We start from the raw sequence: 23,003 nt of genomic DNA on the forward strand, positions 1-23,003 counted from the left end.
TCACCTTGGGAAATAAGAAAGAAAACAAAGTTCCTCCTTCCCAGTGCCCAATCAGCTACATTTTGGAGAAGAAACGGCTAGAAACCGTCGTTTCCTCGGGGAAAAAGCGTCTGCTAGAGGCTACTGTGGGTCGGGCCCACCTTTAGCTTCAGGTTGACAAATGTCTTCAGCGCGCTCTCTGCTCTGTGGGCCCTAGGGGTCCCCTAAAATCGCACTAGCGTCCGCCCTGTCTGACCTGCCCCCCTGCAGCGCCGCACATTTCAGCTTTTCAGCTTCACGGTGGAGCTCGCAGTATTGAGTCGGGAGGGTTATTTTTCCTGGCCTCGCCTCACCGTCCTACGACTGCGGGGAGCTTTCGGAAAGACATCGCTTCCACCCCCACCCCCACCCCCCACTCCTGCCCCGACGCCCCAGCTGCTTCTGAGCTCGGTCCCGGCCTCCGCCCCGCGGTAACCAGGATTGCGATCCACGCGGCCTCGGCCAGAGACTGAGGCCGGCGGGTGAAACCACCAGGGGTCCCAACGGAGGGCTTATTCCCTCCCCGCTTTACATTGGTGGGTCAAGTCGCATTAACACCAAACCACCAACGGGGCGAGAGCAGGTGGTTCGTTAATTGCATAAACTAGAGTTAACTGCTAGAGACTAACTTGACAGCGGTGACTTGGTTTCTCATCCCAGCTTGGTTCTCAAGAAAAGGTTTCTCCCTCCTCCTTAAGTTGGAAGGAGGGGAAAGGTTATCAGCTGCTCACCAAGGCTGGTGGTGTGTGCTGTCAATTTAAGGTGACCCGCAGGGTGGCGCGGTAGGCGCGCTGGCTCCCATCCTCGCGGCTATTGGAAGCAGGTTTCCCTCACCCCTTCCAGGAAGGTAAGAGCTTTGGCATCTGGAAGTGTCAGAAAGGAGCCTTTTGCCATAAATCATCCTGAAAAGCATTCAAATCAGACAAGCGTCTAGAGACCCCTTAGACACTCCACCCCCAAAATCCTAGATCAAAGTGCAATTCCTGGAACCATAAACACCTATTATAAGCAAAATCCTACTTATCTGGAGGATGCTAAAACTGAGAGAGAAGGAGTAAGAGGCATTTGTCGCTGGAAATCCCTCGCACAAATTCACAAGCTCTATCTTTTCTTAGATTTGTCAACTGCTTTCTTGGGGATGGCCAACCACAGCATTTCTAAACTCGCCCAATACGCGTTGCGAGGGTCCTCCGAACAGCTGGCTGGAGAGTTTAGAACGCGGTACTGGACATTCGCTTTCGCTTGTTTTTTCAACCAAGAGAAGCAGGTGCGAGAGAGTCTGGGGCTTGGGAGATGGGAGGCGGAGAAAGGGAATTCGCTTGGTCTGAGTTTAGAGACAGCAAGTGCTCCTTACAGATTACACTGGTGCGGCAAACGTCAGTGCAAAGCACTGTTCATCCGAAACTTAGAAAACTCGGAACAGAAAACACCCGCCCAGGCAATTTGTGCTCTTGCCGACCTGCCTCTATGGGCTGAGTTACATTTGCACCCTAACGCTGCAAATGTCCAAGTTCTCCCCAGAGGGATCCTCAGAGGGACAAGGACACTAAGAGGGGATCTAGAGTGGGAGATGTCTGCGATTCCGAAAGAGCAACGTTCTGGCCTCAGAAATGAAAAGACTCCAATTTTTACCACGACTTCCTTGGTCAATCCAGAGTCAAACGATTGTACTGAATCTCAAGCCTGGAGCAGGGATGGCCCAGCCGGGCGTCTACGGCGGAAGCTAGGGGGCGGCGGGGTTGAGGGTAGGAGGTTGACGGGGGCCAGGGAGGAGGGGGGGGTTACTTGCACGGAGAGACCTCCCCCCACATACATTCCCTGCGGGAAGACGCGTTCGCTGCCCGGGTACCGCGAGAGGGGGCGTTAGGAACGGCGCTGGCAGCTAGCTGACTCCAGGGTTGAGATTATTCGACACGTGTCTTTTACTCCTTACAATCCGTTTCTTATGGGTGATTTATGAACGAACCTCTTTGATCTGGGACGGTTTTTATCTGTCCGCTGTTACAGATGACAGACGCGGCTGCTCAAATCTCTGGTTCCCGCTGCCTAAAAGGTTGCTCCCCCTCTTTCCCAATGCTGTTGCTTTTTCTCTTGGTGATCCCCACCCCCTGCCTCTTCGTTCTCCTCCCCTACCCCCAGCCCCGTCCGCTATATTAGTTGCAGTCCCTCCGGATGTTTTAAGTCAACAAAAAAGCGCTGGGCAGGGTCAGCTGGCAGCCAAGGCGGGCAGATTTGGGGCACGCCATCCCCTTGGTGTCACATGTGTTGGGGTCCTAAGAAGGCCTCCCGCCAGGGACCGGGAGAACTAGCTCCCAAAGCGCGGATGCCCACATTCGGAAGGGAGAAGGCAAAGCCCCAGCAGTCAAGTTCCCGGGGCGGAGGCGGGAGCGGGGGTAGGGGTAGGGGTGGGGGAGGGCGCTGCCTGTGCTCTGAGAAGGGACGAGTAGCCGAGAGCAGTGTCGCTGTGGTTAGGTGCGCCGGGAGTCTTCTGAACTATCACTTTGGCTTAATTAGGGAGGGAATGAGGCGGCAGAAAAGGGGGAGAGGGGTTCACGTTGCGCAGCGTGCTAGTCCCTAATAGGTAAAGGAGAAGTGGAGTCTCAGAAGCCGTTGTTAATAGATCTTTCTTGTTTCTTTTTCTTTTCGTGAGTGTGTGTGTGTGTGTGTGTGTGTTAGTAGTATTTCATTAAAACCATATCCTGGAACAAAGAGTTGTTCTTTCATGTTTCTTTGCTTTGTTATTACTCTGACAGGAGTTCTAAAAACAGGATTTTCCAAATCAAAGAATCCCTGGAGTCCGTGTCCCCTCCCAGCCCCCCTTTCCTTTACCAAACTGCTCTTGGTATCATTATCCTACTACGGATTCTTATACTCTTGATTTAGCCGGAGGACATTTAATAGCTGACTGGATTAAATATTGCAGACTCCAGCCTGGGCTATTTGAAAATCCGGGTCGTGGACTGTGCCTAACTTCAGAGAAGGAAAACTGATCTATGAGATGTGTTTTAAGTTTCACTCAGTCGAGGCCTGGAGAGAAGGAAGAGGAAGAAGGATTCTCTGGTCCAGGTCTCTTTTTTATGTTACAAAGTTAAAAGTTTTAAAAGGTGTGTGTTGATGGGGGGTAGGGGGGAGGGCGAAGCAAGAGAAGCGAAGGGTGGAATGAGGAGAGAGGCAACCTTAACAAGATGCTAACAGAAATTTCCTTCAGTCATAGTGAAAGAAGGATTTATAAGAACATTTTAAAGAAGGCTGCTCTGCAAGGTAGCGTTCTGCCCAGGAATGGAGCACACTGTTGCAGGGGTGGCATCAGCAGACCTCTCTGAAGGATTCATTATCACTGCTAAACTTGCCGTCTTGGCATGGTCTCTTTTTGCTGCATGTTGGTTTTCAACAATAGTAACAATTTTTTGATTGGTGTTAAGTTTCATAAACAAAAGAAAAGAAATTTAGACTGTTTGGTCCAGTACTATGTTTAGAAATGGAAGTCTGGAAATCCCTAAGGGAAGCAACCGGTATCAGAGTCAGGGTGTGGGGGCTCATCCAGGCTGGGCAAACCCAGAGGGGCGGGATCTGAGGTCTTCCTCCAGGACGCTTTGGGGGCCATAACCAGATATGATATGTACCCAAAGGTAATAACTCAAGGTTAAGTTCCTCCAGGGAGAGCTGGATGAGTATTTAGATTAAATGCCATAGAGAGAAAAGATATGTCTGTTTATCTGCTCTTGTCGTTTTTAAAACTGTCACCCTTAAAGTTGATCATTTTGAATTTATTTCAATTCTTTGGAAATCCAAAGAGGATTAACATAAACGCTGACAGTAAGTTTAGATTTAATATTGTGGAAGAAAGTTCCCCAACTTTTAAATTTTTAAAAAAATACAGAGCTGTATGGGCAGCTATATAATAATTATAAGCCAGGTGCCATGTCAATTTTACAGAGACTAGGAATACTCTGGCATTTAAACGAAGAGCCATGGAACAGCTCGTTCATTTAATGTACAGTCTTAAAAGTATTGTCAACAAATATTTAAAACCTTAATTGCGCAGAGATCCTGGCCTGAGCCACGCATTAATAGTCACAATAGCTTCTAAAACATCTCTCTTAAGAACAGAGAAAGGAATTGAACTGTCTTCCACACAACTGGGCAACTACTAATTCATTTTAGTTTTATGAACTGAGCTTCCTTCTTGCGTGGAAGAAGAAAAAAGCCTCTTATTTGTATAAGTGATTTTTAAAAATCCTTCTCAATCAAACGGATAATTTAACTTCCTAAAAGCCCTACCCCATGGGTAGCAAGGATCCCCAGAGCCTGGGTCCTGCCCCAGGAGTGAGGGATCACCGGTTCATCTGCTCATCTTTCAGCCCATCCAACCATCTTGGGGGTTTAGGGTCTGTCAGGCCGGGCATTCCTTCTCTCTTCTTATCACTCTCTACCCCTTCAAAAAGGCAATTGATTAGTTTCAGCTTTTCCTAACCGAGATCTGATACGTTTCTCAGGATCAAAAGTCTCTGAGAGGCCAAGACAGAAACGTGGGGGATGGGGAACCTGAAGAAGGAAAACGCAATGGGAGAAGATATTTGCCAGCCACCCCACCCCTCTGCACCCAAGACACCTAGGGGATGGGGAGTGCTGGAAGGGGATAGGATTGCGACTTCTGCTCCAAGAGGCACTTGACGATTTAAGATGTGTCTTCTCTTTCTGGTGGCAAATATTTAAAGGAGAGAATAGATAACTAGAAAAGGAGGTTGATGATTTATGCCTGGATTTTCCTCCAAGCATTTGCCTCCTTGTATTTACAGGCGTGGCCCCATTTGCAAATTGTACATCTGTTCTCTTCACGTGACATTTCATAAAAGCCCTAACATCTGGGCAAGATAAACTTCCTTCAGGTACCTGCTTAACTTTTCACTTGTCACACTCTTGTCCCCCCCTCCCCCCACGCGTCCTTTTAGCCCTCCCGCCTGCTTCAATGGCGGGGTCTGTGGCGCGTTTTGTTCCAGCCCCCACGCTCTGGGCCCCAGTCTCAGATGACCCCACACCGACCCCCTCCCAAGGCCAACCTTTGCCAGGGCCAACTTCTCTGGCAGACCCCCATCCTTACGTGTCCGCCTCTGGCTCCACTGTGCAGGTAAGTAAGAGCACCATCTTGAACCCAAGGAGAAAATCATATTGCCTTCGATTCCGGCTTCAAACCAAAAACAAACCAAAACAAAACAAAATGCCTACTCAACAATATTCAGAGTCGCGCTTGGATTCCACAGTCTCGTATGCATCTACATATTCCTCAGTAAAATGAGAAAAGAGTGCTGCTGATTCTGATGGTTGTCTTTTCATTGAACATTCGCTCATTTCTGGTCCATGTTTAAACTGCATGTTTTACAGAAACTTAATTTCACTTGCTCGTAATCTTCAATCTCCCCTCCCCCAAGAAGGCTGCCTTTAGGAATGAATGTTTTTAGACATTTTTTTTTTCTTTTCCTAACCCGGAATTTTGTTCACGCATAAGTACGAAGACACATCCACAAACTTAGTGGGGGGGGGGGGCGGGGGAATGGAAGGAAAAGAAAACAGTCCACGTAAACAAGAAGGACAGCCGTTGGAGGCCTTCGCTGAAGCAAACCCCAAACGATCTCATTGCAAGGCGCCCACGAAATCCCGGCTATAATTGAGTGTTTTCTTTGAGGTTTTCTGACCATGTGCTTTTTACCATGGTTACTATGACTCTGATAGGAGAAGCTGGACATTCATTACGATCCCGTCCCATCCTTTCCCCAAGGTTTACCTCCCTGGCTCTTACAAAGAAGGCGAATATAAAGGGGGGGGGGGGACTTTGTGCCAGTGATTTTAACCTGCCCCACCTTCCAGTGACCTGCCACATGCTCCTTCTTACTTTATAGACATCTGGGAATTCCATACATGCCTTAAACTCCAATTACACACCTTCTTCAAAGGACACGTGCTTTGATTTGCTAAGAACATTAAGTGGGCTCACGTCCTGGGGCCTTGGGACAAAAGCAAATGGCAAATGTATCCCATGCCCGGTTTACTGCGTCTATCTTTTGCTGTTCAGTAAATAAGGATAATTAATAATCCTGTTGGCATTTTTGAGGTCTCGGTTTCGAGGTTTCCGGGAAAAAGTGGGGTTGCCGGCTTTGAGAAATTACGAGGAAACCGATTTCTCCTTCCACTTTGACGGTGCACTTTCCTTCCACTTTCGCTGGTGCTGGGGGTGGGGCACAGCTTACGACGCAACAAGCAGAAAATTCTGCAAAAGTGGCCCCCGGGGATCCCCCGCCCGACCCCTGTTTGTCGCTAATACAGGCCTGTCTCAGGAAATTTGAGGCTGGGCCTTTGCCTGACTCTGTTGCTGCTGCCGCCTTTGCTACCGCTGACACTTGGAACCGCCGCCTCCGCGCAGCGGCCAGACGCGGGGCCCGGAGCGGTCTACGCAGTCGGAGAAGGGCACCGACATTGTCTTTCTCTCCACCGTGCGGCACCGGACCGCCACCCACGCAGGGGAGTCTGGGCCTGCGCCCCCCGCCCGCGCCCGCCGCAGGTGAGACTCCCGCTCCCCACGGAGTTCTGTTTGGGTTTCCGTGGCGTTTGTTCCCCGCAGGTTTGTTTGTTTTTCTTCAAATTACAGATGCAGGGAAAACCGCCTGACATCATGAGAGCGGGACAAACGCTCACTTTGAAGGATTCCTGGGCAGGACTTCAAGTGAAATCATATGCCTGAGAAGAACTTGATACCGGTCTAGAGAAAATAACCAGTTCTGAGTTTGCCAAACCGTGGAATGTGCAAAATGCTCGACTTTTTTGCAAGAGGCCAAGTGTCCCTTAAAAAGCTCCATTATGAATATGAGCCTGAAGACTGCAGGAGCAAGAAGCTTGTGCCGTTGTTGAGTGTGGGAAAAAAGTACACACAGTATGTGAGTTGTTGCTATTTAACATTATTTTATTAATAATTTGTACCACTTTAGAGAGGATACCTGCAACTGTGCATGAATTATCATCTGTGCATGTGCTTAGCAAGTGTGTTCACAAAGAAGGAAAATAAATGTGTGTGTATAAGAACAAAAATTTACTTTCTTATGACTGAAGGCTATCAATCCAACGAAATTAAAAGCAAGATTTTTTTTTTTTCAAAACTATGTGCACAGTAAAGGAACCATTTTTACTCAGTGGTTTATAGAATTCACCCAAGGCTATTTTATACAGCATTTTTCCCTCCAGTGAATGCATTCTGGCTAAAGGGTAGAGTCCCCCAGTCCAGCCATCACATTAAATTCTCACTTCTGAAGCAGAGGTAATTCATTTTAAGTGTCCTTTAAATAAGAATAGGTAGCAAAAAGAATTAAAACAGGAAAAAAATAGTAGAGCAAAAGAAATACAGGTGGCTTTATTTCTATTCTAAAAAAGAATTAGCATTGTTATGTGCAAGGGGGAGGAGACTGGCAATACAAAATCGGTCTGCAACCTGAAAATTGTATTCTAATAGTTAATATTTTCCATGAATTATTCTCATTCAAAGTAAAGCTATTCATCACCTTTCATTCATTCATTCATTTCTCTGAAAATCTAGGGGAAAAAGATCACCTTCAGTTTAGCAACACAAATATGGTATTTGCTTTTCTCCACAGGGTTCTCTTATGAGAAAAGAGAACAAAATACTAAAGAAAAAGAAAAAAAGAAAAAAAGAAAAAAATTAAAAAGGCAAATGAAAGGCTACCTTTTGTGAAACCTCTGGGTTTTAAATCATCAGAGATAAGATAGAAATTACCTTCTCAGCAATGACAGTCAGCTCCATCCTGATGTACGTCAAGAAATCTGAAATATCAAATAGTCAGACCAAGCTAGTGAACAAGGAGATTCCTCCATGAACAGTTTAGAAAATGGAGGTGTAGGATGATACACACAAAAGAGAGAATTACCATCTCGATGTGCTCTCCCTCATTCTTCTAGGGTACCCTTACATTTCTACCCTATACACACGCACTCCCTCTCTCTCTCCACTCTGCCAATACACCCACACCCTACAAATACATGCACATATAATCACTTTCCCGGCTCATGTAGTTATTTGGTAAAGGAATACCAAAATCCAAAAATTAATTCCCCAAGCCTTCACTAACCTTTCAGTGTAAGTAAATGCTACAGGGTCCTTATCCGAAAATACGGTCTCAAATATTCAGAATAGTAAATTTACAATATTGTTATGTCAGCATTCCCTGATGTTGTGTGGGAGGGAATGAAAAACCTTCAGGTAATAATAGCCTCAATCTGAGTTGAACAAACACGACCTGTTTGGATTCATATACACTTCTCTGCCATAGCCTTTGTTTGAAATAGACAACAAAATTATTTTCCAGTTTGAAAGCTTGCCAGATTACACCTGAATGCAGTAAACTAGATGTAAAAGTTAAGCACTGAGTGATACAAACGTATTGCTCCTAATGATATTAGTTATGAGCCAATATTTTCCTGGTTCAGAAATAACCATAATGAAATAAAAATCAAGCCCCATTTGCCCATTTAACTTAACTTCATCAGATTTTGTATACCTATAAGTAACCAAGGAAAAATTCCGTGTAATTTTGGATAAAATCTACTTGCTAATGAACTGACCAGAAAATGAATAGCTATTGCATTTAAAATTGTAATTGTTCCAATTGTTACTGAAGATACTGGAAGTTCAGGTTTTTTGCTTATTGTATTTGACTCCATAGTTGTATGTTCTTTATACATATAAAAAAGGAGCATGCTTCCCAAATAGATAACATCAACATGGGAAAATATTCTTAACTTTGGCTTTTCTTTTAAGCAAACATGACATTAAATATCATTTTCATTCATGAAAGAGAGAGATAAATTACAACTGGAATTATCTTTCCTGCTGAATTAAACTTTACTATTTTCAGTGCATTTGTATTGATTTATACGTGTACAGATAGGTCATTTTAAGAACACTTTATACACCCGTTCACTGAAATGAACCTCTTATTTAAAAATCCTCACAAACAGTGGAGCTCATGACAAAAATACAGAGTTAACAAGAGAAAAGACTGCTGGCTTCATATTGCTTATATGCGTTGAACTGTTCTACGACTGCCTCCTCAAAATATAAGCAAGAGAGGTGAGTAACAAATTTAAGTTTTCCCTGTTTAGAGAACTGGTAAGAGATGAAGGATAGATGCCACAAAGCCCACTGAACACCAAATTGGAATAATAATAAAGCTGTCTTTCTAAATAACATGCCTGTGCCTGTCAGTAGCTAGTTTATTTGCGTTTTTCACTGCTTTGTTTATATTAGTGCCCCCTCCCTCCTGGGTGCCTCCAGAGTTAAACAAGCAAGTATTTACCGCCAACTTAATCCTGAGCTTTAAAAATATAGACCAAACTCTGAGGTTCTTAAAATTTTCAATCATATTTATTTATTGCAGAAAAATAATATACAAAGATATTTACAAAACAATCATAAAAATATGAATGCATTTAGACACCGGATCTATTTGCATTTTACCATGGGTCATCAATAAATAAATAGAATGTTGTTTTTTGTATTTTAAGTTTTTTTTTTTCCCTCAGAGGAAGAAGGTAAAAAGGAATGAACTGACTGTGATTTTGCAAGTCAGTTTGATCCCCGTATTTTTATTTCTAACGATGTTCTTAAAATTCCTCTGGTTGTTACCATTTTAAAATGGAGAAAGTCCATAATGATGCCTTTCCTTTCAGTGGCTGATTGGCACGACCTCTTGAGAATGCATGCATGAAAAAATAAAAATAAAAACATTCTTCGTCAAAAAAAAAAAAAAGGAACACAAACAACTGTTCAGACTTCTATCAGAATGCAGAGGTGTGAGGATGGTGCCGCTGCCCGTCTGGGAATCACTGTCCACGGGCCTGTCTCGCTTTCTCTTTTAAAAGTGCGCCCCACGCCCTGTTTCTTTGAATTTGGGTTCTGCTCTTCTAATTTCCAAGAAAATCTTTGGCATATATATTTATTTTTAGTTATCCAGCTCCAGAGTCTCTAGACTGTCCATTTGCTCCTTCTCTGGAAACAATGACATCTGCAAAAACCCAGAGAGGGGAAAGTTGGTTATTGTTTAGGTCTTCGTGGCTGTTTTCTAAGACTAGTGAGCTCTGTTCTTATCACCACTACTGAGAAATTGCGCTGAACAACCTGGAAGGATTTCAGCCCAAGGGCAAGAGGAAGTGGGTGGGCGGAAAGAAGGAGGAGGTGGAATTTGGAAACATTTGTTTTAAGGAGAAGGAAAACTTAAAGCCAAAAAGAAAGGGAGGCGCTGGCAAGAAAACTGTCCTTACCCATGACCCTGGAATCTTTCTCAGACTTCCCTCCTGTCTGGCACGCACACTCACGCACACGCACACTCCTAACCGGGGCGCATCCCCCCTCTCTCTCCCTAGCGGGGACCGACCAGCCTTTCGGGGACGTTGAGGGGATGAGGTGGCGAAGGCTGAGAGCGGAGTGGGAGAGGGGGCTGAGGAAGGGGCAGGCAGCCGCGGCCCGGCCGTCAGTCCGTCCGCCACCTGAGCGGCGAAGGGGCGCAGAGGCGTCGGTCCTTACCTAGGTCTCCGGCCCTGCCGAGGGGGTGGGGAGCTCCGCCTGCTAGTGGGACGCGGACATGGACCAGGCCCCCTCCATCCTCCAGACCGAGAAGGCGTAGCTGAGCCGCTCATGGGCCACATAGCTGCAGCTTGCCATCTTGGAGTCCAGCTCGTCGCTCTGGAGAACCTGGTAGAGGAAGTCGATGTACCTGGCCGCCAACTTGAGGGTCTGGATCTTGCTCAGCTTGTCCGAAGGCAGCGTGGGGATGATCTTCCGCAGCGCGGCGAAAGCCTCGTTCAGCGATTGCGTGCGCTGGCGCTCCCGCACGTTGGCCATGACCCGCTGCGTCTGCAGCTCCTCGTAGGACTGCGGGCTCCCGCCGCCGCTGCTGCTGCCGCCGCCGCCGGCGCCGCCGCCGCCGCCACCCGCAGATTTCTTGCCGCGCTTGCCCTGGGCCGGGCTGCCCGGCTCGTCGCCGCCTCCGACGCCCCCGCCCGCGGCCCCGCCGGGCCCCGCGCCGCCGCCCGCGCTGCGCCGGCTGCTGCGCCGCTTGCGCCCCCCGCGCTTGCCGCTCGGCGGCTGCTGCCGGTCCGGCTCTTCCTCGCTGTTGCTCAGGCTGTCGTCGGCCGGCGAGACTGGCGAGCTGGACACGTCCTGCATCATCTCTCAGGTGGCAGCGTGCGGCCTCGCAGGCCCGGGGCAGAGGGGCGGCCCGGGAAAAGGAGGAGAGCGGGGCGCCTCAGCCCGCCAGCTTCCCCCGCGCGCGGCGCCGGCCGGGGCGGTGCGGCCCGCCGAGGAGGGAGCGGGAGGAGGGACGGGGTGGATCTCCGCGGGGAGGGCGCGCGGGGGAGGCGGGGAGGGAGGCGGGAGGGGGAGGGGACGGTGTGGATGGCCCCGAGGTCCAAAAAGAAGGCGCCCAACGGCCGCACGCACACCCTGCTCGGCCTCCTGGAAACGCTGCCGGTGCCGGCGAGCCCGCGAGGTGTCTGGGAGTTGGACGAAAGCTGCAGACTTGGAGGCTCTTATACCTCCGTGCAGGCGGAAAGTTTGGGGGCAGCAGTGTCATTGGCCTGACGTGGGGAGGAGGGACTTTTCGAAGTTTTATAGGAAAGTTTCCGCTTTCCAGCCCCCCCCCCCCTTTCCCCGTCCCCACCCCCCACTTGCTCAGGGTCTAACAATTCGTTCTCCCAAACCATTCAAAAACGACCTGGCTCCGGCGGCCGGCCCCTCTGCCCGCCTCCTTGCTGCCCTCCCTCTTCCCTCCCCGCCGCCCTCCGCAGGCGGGCGCGGGGCGATTTCCTTCCGCGCCTTTGCGCGCGGGCCGCGCCCCCGCACCCGAGCGCAGCCCCGGAAAGCGGCCGGAGGGGACCTCTCGGCCGCGGTGTCAGTCCCTCCCGGAGTGGCTGTGACAGCAGCGGCAGCAACAGCTTCTACGCAGTGCGTGATGTCTCAACTCTCCCCAGTACCCTCTAGGTCCGTGGGGCCGCCTTTGGGATTGCTGGGGTGGGGGCAATGGCAAAACTGGCAGCCTCGGAGCTCCCCCAATAGTCAGGTAGACGGGCCCCTAGAGCCCCAAAGGCCAAACCGCTGCGGCGGGCCCTGAAGTCGTGGGCGTTTCTGAAGACGTGGCTGCGACACGGGAGTGTGGATCTGCGCCCCGGCCTGCTCTCACCCCTCCCTGAGAAGCATCGGGGCCTTCCTTTTCCCTCTACAGTGATCCAGTCTAACGCTTCCTACCACTCAAAAGGCTACACCTCCGACGGTGCTGGAAAGAGACAGAAATTCATTCTCGGAAGTCAGTTTTGTTCTTGGAGAAGGCAGCGGGGCCAGAGAGGGACAGCGCAGCGTTTTCGCTGCGGCCCTGATCTCCTGAGCTGCCAGCCCAAGGTGGAGGACACTGTGGCCATTTCATCCCTACCCTACTTCCCAATAAGGCCCCGCATTGTGACCTCTAAAGGTAGGCTCGTAAGAAAGTGAGATGAGGTCCCAACGCCCCTGAACACAACGCGGCTTGCCCAAGCCAGTTGTGAAAGACACCTTCTCCACTCCTCGTTCCTAGGAGGTGGAGTGGGCAGTTACGCTTCGTGCTACCCAGACGTGGTCCAGTTACTTGGACGCTTTTATATTTTAAGCAATTCTGTCTAATACATTAACAACAAAGAGCCCCAAAGAGGGTGTTAATGCAGCTTCTGTCAGATCAGAGGCAACGAAAGTTGGTGGGCTGGAAGGACAGCCTCGTGGAAGAGAAACCCATCTTTGCAGTTCCAGACTTGTTTCTCTTTATTGGAACGAGTTGGGATAGAATAAGCTTTTCGTGTTCATCCGTTAGTTGCAAAGCAAAGCATTAGTCGATATTCATGGGTAGATTTGGGGGTGCTGAGCTTGTGTGCCCTGCACAGGCCAAGGTCCTCTCACGCTATCCCCAGACTGGACTGTCAGGGGAGAATTAACTTAGCGAGGGACCCCATTCTGGGCCTGATGGAGGGTCGTTGTCCCGGGTGTCAGGAGGAGGAGGAAGAGGAGGAGGGAGCCCAGGCAACACGAGGGCAGGCCATGTGGCTCTGCCCCGCTGAGGCTCGCAGATTCAGTCCGGAAACCCTGGGGTCTGGAGCGCCTGGAGCTGGCTGAAGGGCTCAGACTTCTGGGGGAAGTGAGGGCAAGAGGCATCCCTCCCGTGGGGGTGAACAAGGCAGTGCTTTCATGGGAGGTGTGACTTGCAGGGTCTGTCTATCACCATTTTTACAAATATTCAGAAACAATGCCCACAGCATGCTGACTGGCCTGCTTGGAGAGCTCCCGCGGCATTTTAAAATGAGAGCCCGTCTGGAAAGTGGATTCTACTTGACCTCCACTTAATAGTGTGCAGGCAGGTATCCTTAAAACAAAACTCATTATGATAAGTCACCCTTTTGTTTTCATCTTCTGCCTGTAGGATTTTATCTCTTGGAAGCAGAGAATAAGGCAGAAATTCTGCCCCACTCTACCCAGTGTTCTCTCTTATAAATCTGAATTGCAGATTATTCCGCAATTCTTATTTGAAGGTGGCTGCAGAAATCTTGAAAATTTTCCACCTTTACCTTTCTTTTTTAAAGATCAATCTCAAATCTTAATTTTGTTTTTCTTTTCCCTTTTGGTTGAAGTCTTAAAACTAAAGAGATTGAATAATTGGACTTTTTCCTTTGTGGCTATGGACAAGCAAGACAGGAAAGTGTGGGCAAAGTGTAAAGGGAAACCTTACCTGACCAAGGGGAATTGGGGTGGGGAATTGGGGTTGCGGGATAGAAATTAGGGCAGAGAAGCTGGAGGAGAAAGGAGTCCTCTGCAGCTAGCAGCCAGGGATCCTTAGCCAGCCAGACTTGCAGAGTCATCAATCTCCAAGACTAGTTCTTAAACAAATTAACCCAGCCCTGTTCTGAGCAACTAAACTTCTAGGGAATGAAGAGCTCCTGGCTGCTGGGCACCAGGGATCCCCGGGGGCTGAGGCTGCGCTCTGGATGCCAGAATGCTTACAAGAGGGCTGAAAATGAATGACCTAACTAGAACCATCTCGGCATGGAATCTTCCTGACAGAGTCATAATCAATGACTTTAGTTCTGAGAAGAAATTTCTCTTGAGCTCTTTGAAGAAATGGACGAAGAGAATGAGAGGGGTTTTCAGTGCCTACATGTTACTTTTTGAGCAGAATTCTGTGGCTTGCCAAATGAATTACCTCTCAAAATGTCTGGGGCTCAATACTCCCTGCTTTGCAAGGCTGTAATATTTCCTGGTCCCACCCTGTTCATCTGCAGCTATATCCTACATAACATTTTATCTAACAATTTTCTTGTCCACACTTTCTGGGAGAAAGCATCCCTAGTTCTAAAATCCTAATTTCAAGCTCTTAAAAAATGGTTTTAGAAATTTCCCCTTGGGGCTGAACTCAGCCTGACTTGAAGAACGTTAGTGGAGAACTGCCTTCTTTGGGAATACTGGATTAATTGAAATTAAATCATTTTGTCTACTTCTAAAACAAATTCCCTGAAAAAAAAAAAAGAACTGAAAACAAAAAAGTTTTTCTTTTGCACTTGGATAATTCAAAACGAGCTTTGTTTTCAAAACTGCAAACTTGGCATGTTAGCAGTCCTTCCTGAGGAATGTGTGCTGTGTTAAAAAGTGAAAAAAAAAAATACTGTTAGAAGAAACAGAGTTAGGAATCTCCTACTGAGCAGATGCAGTAAGTATGTATGTATCTGTATTTTTACGGTCTGAATGTGTACCCACTGGCATTCTCTTAGCAACATTCATCTATAAATACTTTTAGAGAAGGAAAAGAAACATGCATATACTATAGAATTGTTAGCAAGGTGGTAGATTTGGGAGCTGGGATTGCACAAAAGGTGAGTTTTTGAGTCTCTCTCTTCCTACTCTTTCCCCTTATTCTTTGGATGACCTACCACCTGTAGGCTGGCTTAGAGTTCTATGAAATAATTTCTCTGAATTGCATGAACGTGGCACAGGAGTGTTCACACAGAAGGGGGAGCAAATTGGAGAAGGCTGCAGTTGAATGGACATCTTAGATTTCATCTTGTTTTGAACACTCCATGGGGGATTGCCTAGTTTGATGGTTAAGTAAGAGAATTTTTTCAAAGCGGAGTATGAAGTCTGTGTCAGCACAAGTGACTTGGATTGGTGACACAGGCAGCCTTCGTGTTTGAACACCTTACCCTAAAGAAGAGGTCATCCTCTTATTCTTTTCATGGTAGTTTAATTCATGAATCTAACTGATTCTATATTTCTCTTTCCAAACTTCTTTAAGGATCAGGAACTAAAATTATCAAATGTGAAGCTTTCAGTCTGGACGTAAAATGAAAAAGGATAAAGCATAAGAAATTGAGTTGCCAGGAGCACCTTAAACAAGCAAATCAAATTTCAAATAAATTAATCTTTACAATATCTGACATTGTGCATTCAAAGTGAAGGTAAGATCAAGAAACAGCATATGCTGAACTTGTACATAAAGAGGAATCAGAGTGTGGAAAAGTATGGTGTCTTGAAGAGCCTCCTCCCCACCCAGCTTTTATTAACTTGTTGGGTGTGCAGGCTAGAGAGACTGTCCTGTCTTTGCTGCCAGTTAACCTTGGTGACATACACATTCACCTATTTCAGAGAGCTGTTGGAGTAACTGAAGAAATAATGTAAGAAATATGTACTTATTCATAGCGGCTTTTATCATGACCATAGTCTTCCTACTTAGTAAGCGTTTTTATCTTTTCTGTCTAATCATCAAGCAATTTAAATATAAATCTAATGGTTTATATTCTGTGTTTTTCCAGATAAAGTTCCTACTCTGATTACTCCTAACTTTCATCTCTCTACACTTCAAGGGATTTCCTTTTTTCACAAATGGCTTTTCCTGAAGCCTTAAATCCTATTTCCATTGTTTTGATTGATTCTTCCTGCACAAAACATGTTGTTTTTGCCAGTGACCACAAGAGGACACAATTTCCTAGAGAACTTTGTTTAAAAAGACACTTCTAGAAGGCTTACAAAATAGCAAAAAATATTGCACAGTGAATGTCATTTTGGGGATGCCTATTTAATTTATGTCACTTTTCTTAATTAAGTAACTTTGATGTAAACTAAAAAAATTAAAACTTAAAAAATAAAAATCACTTAAAAAATAAATGAAAAAACCATATATACACATAAGTTGGCATTCAAACCTGGGATGTCTTGGAAGATTTTATCTTTTCTCTTTATTGTGGAAAATAAAAGAAAAACATGTATGAAAATGTACTAAAAAATACCATTTTAAGGGAAAACATTTATTTTGCATTAGTAGAGGTTTGTACAAAACTCTGAGTGATCTGGAATTTTACTTGCTCAATTTTAGAGCCATGTTTGGCAATGAAAAACAATCTTTTTTAAAAAATATGTTACTATTCCAGAATACCTTTGAAAGTTTGAATTTTTAGTTTCAGCATTTGGGTTGTCTTTATGTGAACATATGCATGGAAATTATGTTTTATGACTTGCCAGTTCTATTTTAACGCATGTCATAAGAACTAAATTATTTTTCAAAGATATGGAAAAATAGGATATTAAGATACAGATTCCCAACACTTCCCCCAAATTATGATACACACTCTTTAATTTAAGGTCACCGTCCTCTTTCCTATTACTTCTTCTCAAAAAAGATTTCAGAGCATCTGGTTACTTTGTAAATTAAATTAAAATGAATTATGTCTTGATATTTTTTTAGATGAATTTTATAGTTCTGGTAGAATGCCGTTGACAGTCAAACTGGGGAATCGCTGCTTCATTTGGAACTCAATGTTTTTTTTTTGTTTTGCATTTGTGTCTTCTTGCAGATACATTCCTAATCACACTCTCTGAGACCCTGCTGGAGGAACTGAGCTGTGGACCAGAGATGCTGGAAAGAGAAGAAGAGAAAAGGGCAAGAAGGAAAAACCAGAGCAAAAATGAGAACAAGACAGAGAAGAATGTGAAGAGAGTGTAAGAGGGTGCTGGGACAACTGGTGGGAGACCGAAAGAGAAAAAGAATACGGCTTAATATGGAGGGGTCAGTGACAAGAGAAAAGGCTTACATCTGAAAAGAAAGAAAGAAATGCATTTAGTAGGAAATAGAAAAGCACCTGGATTATTTGCCTCAGTTTCTGCTCACAGAGATTGTTGTAAGTAGCTACCTGTCCCTTGGTGTAGGCATTTGATTTTAAAAATCCCTGTCATTCTCACTGAAGTGCTAACAAAAAGTAAGGAACTTGGTGGAGGGCTGGGAAACTTTTAATTGAGGGTGATGTTCCTTGAATAGATACGGTCTATCTGGAATTAGACTAAGGTATTACATGTTGTCGTTCTTGCCTCTCAAGATGGTAGAGGGGAAGACGTCTGGGGGGACACTTGATGCCATTACTGTGTGAAAAATGCTTTGAATTATGGTAGGATTTTAGAAATCCTGGCTCATTGTTTTCTATTTGACCTCCACAATGGAGATCAAACTTGGTGTTTTTTCCCTGTGGTTAGCCAGCATCAATGCCTTTGTCTTCCCCACCTCAGATACCTCAGGGAAGACATAGTTGTAGTGATACATTTTATTCTCACTCGCTCCTTCTCAAGACCTTGAGAGATTGAGAGGTTCTGGTTCTGCCTAATGGTGCATTCAGGAGACCCGAATTCTGGTTTCAACTGGCACTAATTAGTTATAACATGTCTATTGATTCTTTCATAACAAAAATGTGTCCACCTCTAATTATGTTAGGTACTTGGAGTAAGAATATTTAGCCCCTGACATCAAGGACATCACAGTCTAATGAGAAATAAAATCTGAAAACAGTTTTGTGGCATGGAGAGCTAACTACTGTGATGGATATTTCAAAGAGTGCCAAGGACCCTGGACCTGGTCTGAGGTGACAGGATGCCTTGGTGCATTGGGAGATTACCTCACTGCAATGATAGCCTCCGAATATATTTCCAGGAAGCTTGTCCCAGCCAGAGACACACACAGAAAGGCCCACAGACCAAGTGAAGATGTACATATCAACCTGGTTTATTATTGATTAAGAAATACAGTAAGAAAGGGAATTACAGTAGGTTAATATACTAGAATAGATAGCAAACAGGCAGGAAGGGCCATGCTACCCAAATCCTGGAGTACACAGGTTCACGGTGACTCTGCCTTCCAGCAGCCTTCCTTGCTGATGGTGTGGTTAAGAGGTCCAAAGTGAGGGTTAGCAATGATGTAGGGTTCCTGGAGCTAAATTAACTTGCTCTGTTAGAAAAGGCAAGTACTCTTGTCCATAGCTGGGCTTGATATTAGCCTCTGAGTGGCTGTGGGTTTTATCTTTAAGTCTTGGCCAGAGGACAAGTAGGCCAAGTTGAATGTCACCAACAGGGAGCTGAAGACCTCATGAATATGGAATTCCCTGAGAGTTCATGACTATCTGATGCTTACATAGCCTTTCTGTCCATTCCTACTTACATTAGTGATGTCTAAGATGTCTTACAGGTTACTTACTTCCATTCTTAATGTCGTCTATTTTCTTTGTTTCTCTTATTCTCTTCAGCAGAATGGAATATTCATAAATCTAACAGGAAGCATACATTGCAGTCTTCCTAAAGTACCCTTTATCTCAGCTGTAGTCTTCAAGGATGTTTGGGGTGGACCAGATGAGGAGTAGAAAGGAGAGGAGGAAGGAAAGACACTGGGAGTGGCGTGGATAAAGGCAGGGAGGCAGGAGCGTGTATGACCTGCTCAGGGTCCTGTAAGGAATCTTGCATGGCTGGAGATGGAATGGGTGTGGGAACGGCTGGAAATGATACAAAGTTTAGATCACTAACTGTGTGACATGCTAGAGAATTTGGGTTTAGCTCTAAATGGAGTTGGGGAAACTGAAGAATGTTAAACAGGGAAAAGACACAATCAGATTTGTATTTTAGACATATGAGCCTGTGGATGGTGCAGGGGATGGGTTAGACAGTTATGTGATTATATTTAGGAAGTTCTTGTATCAGCCCATAATATATGTCCTATAAATGCATCAGTTTACTTATGAGAACTTATACCATTGCAGTAGTTATGGGGTATGTGGACAGTATAATATAAAGCTGAGGGAAAATGGATTCAGGGAGATTTGGAGGTATCAGTTTCCTCATCTGTAAAATGAAGTAGTTGGATAGATAATATGAAAAAGTTCAAAAAATGTTTAAACTTGAAAGATTTTAGAAATTATATAGCCTCTTAGTTTTATGGATGAAAAAGTTTTCTCTATGACTGCTTCTAACTCTGTGATTTGGCAGTATCTAGAACCTGAAAGCATTTTCCTAAGTAATGAGAATGAATTTCCTTCTAGTTCTGGAAACTGCTTGTGGCCAACTGTGGTCCTAAATTTTTATGCCAAAAATGAGTAAAATAGGTAGTGAAATGGTTTGAAGGGGCTTTCTCCAAAATCACTTAATACTTCCCATAGCCATGCTTGAAATCGATCACTGACAACTCATTAAGTTGGAGCCTGCCATTGTCTTCTCCAGGCTCGTCTTTTAGATGGTAAAGTCCCCAAGGTGAGGTAACACATTAGCTCACTGACACCTTTGAGTGAATTTGATTGCATGACATTTTTCTCAGGAAAGGAGGAGCCTAGGCTAGCTGAAGGATACTGGACAAATTGAAGAGCCCTGACCGAAAGTCAAGGAAAGTTGTGAAGAAAGAAATGGTTGTAGTACTAGGACCTTTGCACTTTTTCTAGGTGGGTGTTGGACTAACATCCTGGCCTGTCTGAGCCTTCCATGCCTTCAGTGTGACTGATGTCATCCAGTTCTGTCTTTTGGATTCAATTCTAGGCAGAACACAATGAGCTAGTGAGGAAACCGGAACCCACTGCCTCTGTCTCATCATCTCGATTTCTGCCAAGGTCTTAGAACCTTGAAAAGTGGCTATCAAATAGAGCATACTCTTCTGTCTCACTATCAGATGTGTGTTAAGAACAAACAATCACAATCTCTTTGCTTTAATCATAACTGACCTATTTAGATGTACTTATTATATTCATGGTGGAGCTATTTCTAGGGAGCATGAAGTACAGATAATGACTGAGAAAAACAGAAATAGCCATTGGTGGTCATAAAGCAACTTTAACAGCAATTTTAATTTCACAGCCAAGTTTTTGGGCTGGGGATAAATAATTGTTAAAAATACTCTAAAGAGGAAGACACAGATGTTAAATTTGAAGAATATCGGCAGGCTTGAAATGTCTGAAGAACCAATACTGCAAGTGAGTTATATTTCTTCTTTAAACAGAGCTATTCTCCAAAATAGACTACAGTCTGATACAATTATTCGGAAAAATCAACTCCACTTCTAGGCTTATGTAACATTTATTCACTATTGTGTTCATTATATTGATTCTTACATGAAAAACTGGGCACCCTGGTATTTTATAGAGATTCATCAAAACACTTTAAAGTACTTTGTTTAGTATGCATTTTAAATGGGAGAGAGAGAATTTCATGGCAAACTTTGGTTAAGACAGAAAGACTATTGGTTTTTATTTGTGAATCTATCAGCAATGAAAGCTGCAATCACAAGGCGCTGTGGCTTTTGTCATTTACTTGAGGTAATAGGTATGGCAGAAGATCACATTATTGGAGAACAGAATAGACTAGGATAGAACAGAATGAAAAATAACGAAAGCGGATTAAAAATAACAATCTGCATAATTTCCCTAGTTAAATTAAATAAGATGATCATTTTCATTTAACTTATTATAAAATTCTTAAAACATTACAATTGCAGAACTGGAGAAACTGCTTATATTTCAAAAAAAAAAAAAAAGCACTTCAGTAAAGTCATACACTGGTAGAGCAAGAAGACGATTTAGAAGTCCAGAGTGATTCTTCCTTTCTGGCAACATAGAATGGCCATAGAGAACAGTGTAGTACCTGACAACCCAGATCCTGGAGACAGTCAACCTAAGTTCAAATATGACTCAACTTCTCACTACCTGTGTGTAATCTTATATAGGTTACTTGCCCCTCCATGCTTCCTGGGAAAAAGAGGGAATAATGTGCATCATTAGTTGTCATGATGAAATAGAGTCATAAGTGCTTAAAATGGTGCCTGGCACTTGATACGTGTTTGATATTATTACTTTAAATGAGGACTGAGTTATGCAGTACCTTGTAGACTGAGATGTAGCATTTGTATTCAATTCCAAGTATAAAGGAAGGGCTTAAAGGGTAAATGAGGAAATTAATTGATGATTGAGTTCTGTTTGAAGAGCATCAGTTTCTATATCCTTATTTCAGTCCCTGAGGACTCAAAGTTTAGGATGAGGACACTAATTGGAGGAGGTTCAATAATTTATCCATGCACTAGCTACCAAAAAATGGTAACAGGAGGCATATGACCTCCATTTTCCATACTAGGCGGTATCTTGTCTGAGCTAAAGACTCTCATATTCAACTGTCCACTTGATACTACAATGCAGGTTTCTCACAGACATCTTGAACTTACTGTTAGTCGTAATTTGTTCCTCCCACAATTTCAGTAAGTTGTTTGTCTAATTGCTTAGCCTAAAAACCTAGAAGCCATCATTAATGTGTCTCTTTCCCTCAGCCCACCCTTTCCTGCATCCAGGTGATCACAAGGAGTGCAGTTTCCCACCAAGACACACAGACTGAGTATTCACCCAATGGTAGGAAGTACTATTTAGTGTTTGTTGAACTCCAACAGAGATGGCCTTTCCAGGGTCCACACCATTGAGACTCCCAGTAGCATAATTTAGTGTTAAGTGGCTTATATTGGAGTCAGTTTCATTTGTGTTAGTATTTTATTCCCAGCAAGGCTACTTGCTGTAGGAAACCAGACTTTTCTCGTATTCCACATGGGCTCCATAGTGTGCACAATGGGTACTCCATAAATACTCATTTATTGATTATTATTCTCTTTAGAAATGTACAAAAAGTGCAAGTACAATCACAAGTTAAATATACCTTAATTTACCTCAGTCTTATCTTAAACTTACATTTTAGCCAGTGTACTCAAACAACAATAAGATAGAGTAATATCTATTCCTTAAAAGTCAGAGATTAAAAACACTTTCTTTAAAAATACTAATTTGAAAGGGTGCCTGTGTTGCTCAGTCAGTTAAACATCTGACTCTTGATTTCAGCTCAGGTCATGATCTCACAGTTCCTGGGATCAAGCCCTTGCATTGGGCTTTGTGCTGATAGCCCGATTCTCTCTCCCTCTCTCTCTGTCCCTCCCCTGCTTGTGTTCTCTCTTTCTCTCTCTCAAACTAAACAAATAAACTTAAAAAAATGATTTGGAGACTGTTTCCTTCCACAGATATTCAATCAAATATTACCACTAACTGGATTCTTAAATTATTCAATAAACATATCTAGTATTGTTATAGCTATATATGCCATACACACACACACACACGCACACACATACATATACATATATAGGATATGTACATATATATATTTAGCAGTTTTTCCTATATATATCCTATATATATGTATATATAGGATATATACATATACACATATAGGATATGTACATATATATGTGTGTATATATATGCATACGCATATATATATGCATATATATGCATATATATGTATATATATATGTATATACATATATATATAGCAGGTTTTTTTCTATATAGCAGCACCAGCACAAATATTGGTGAGGAGGGAAAAGACTACAATAAAGCAAAAAGTATCTGTAAATTCTGTTTTATTTTCTTTGCAAAGAAGAAGCTAAAGCAGTTGACCCTGACCTGGAAGACAAGACTTTTCAGCCTAATTGTTTCAAAGAGCTGGAGGTTTGTGTAATAAAATAGTTGGAAGAAAATACTAAGGGAATGTCCAATCTAAGGCTGTAGCAATTCAAATGGGAAGGATGGTCAGT

General features: G+C 44.3%; 1 protein-coding gene and 1 long non-coding RNA gene across 2 annotated transcripts; one reads left to right on the top strand and one right to left on the bottom strand.

The window, feature by feature from the left end:
* Positions 1-9,423: 9,423 nt before the first annotated feature.
* Positions 9,424-11,584, bottom strand: TWIST1 (twist family bHLH transcription factor 1). The gene is made up of 2 exons (XM_043589051.1): positions 10,604-11,584; positions 9,424-10,085 (listed from the first exon to the last, which is right to left on the bottom strand). Exon 1 carries the CDS (start codon positions 11,246-11,248, stop codon positions 10,646-10,648), a length of 603 nt encoding a protein of 200 aa, XP_043444986.1. The 5' UTR covers positions 11,249-11,584; the 3' UTR covers positions 9,424-10,085; positions 10,604-10,645.
* Positions 11,585-11,664: 80 nt separating this feature from the next.
* LOC122487972 lies at positions 11,665-20,945 on the top strand. Its single transcript, XR_006298523.1, has 3 exons — positions 11,665-12,058; positions 15,381-15,543; positions 16,936-20,945. It is a non-coding gene; the product is annotated as an uncharacterized LOC122487972 (long non-coding RNA).
* Positions 20,946-23,003: the final 2,058 nt, after the last annotated feature.

This window comes from Prionailurus bengalensis, chromosome A2, assembly GCF_016509475.1.
Source record: "Prionailurus bengalensis isolate Pbe53 chromosome A2, Fcat_Pben_1.1_paternal_pri, whole genome shotgun sequence".
Classification (NCBI taxonomy): domain Eukaryota; kingdom Metazoa; phylum Chordata; class Mammalia; order Carnivora; family Felidae; genus Prionailurus; species Prionailurus bengalensis.

Excerpts from the sequence above, each read along its gene's own strand:
- TWIST1 (XM_043589051.1), bottom strand. The coding sequence starts at position 11,248 with ATGATGCAGGACGTGTCCAGCTCGCCAGTCTCGCCGGCCGACGACAGC.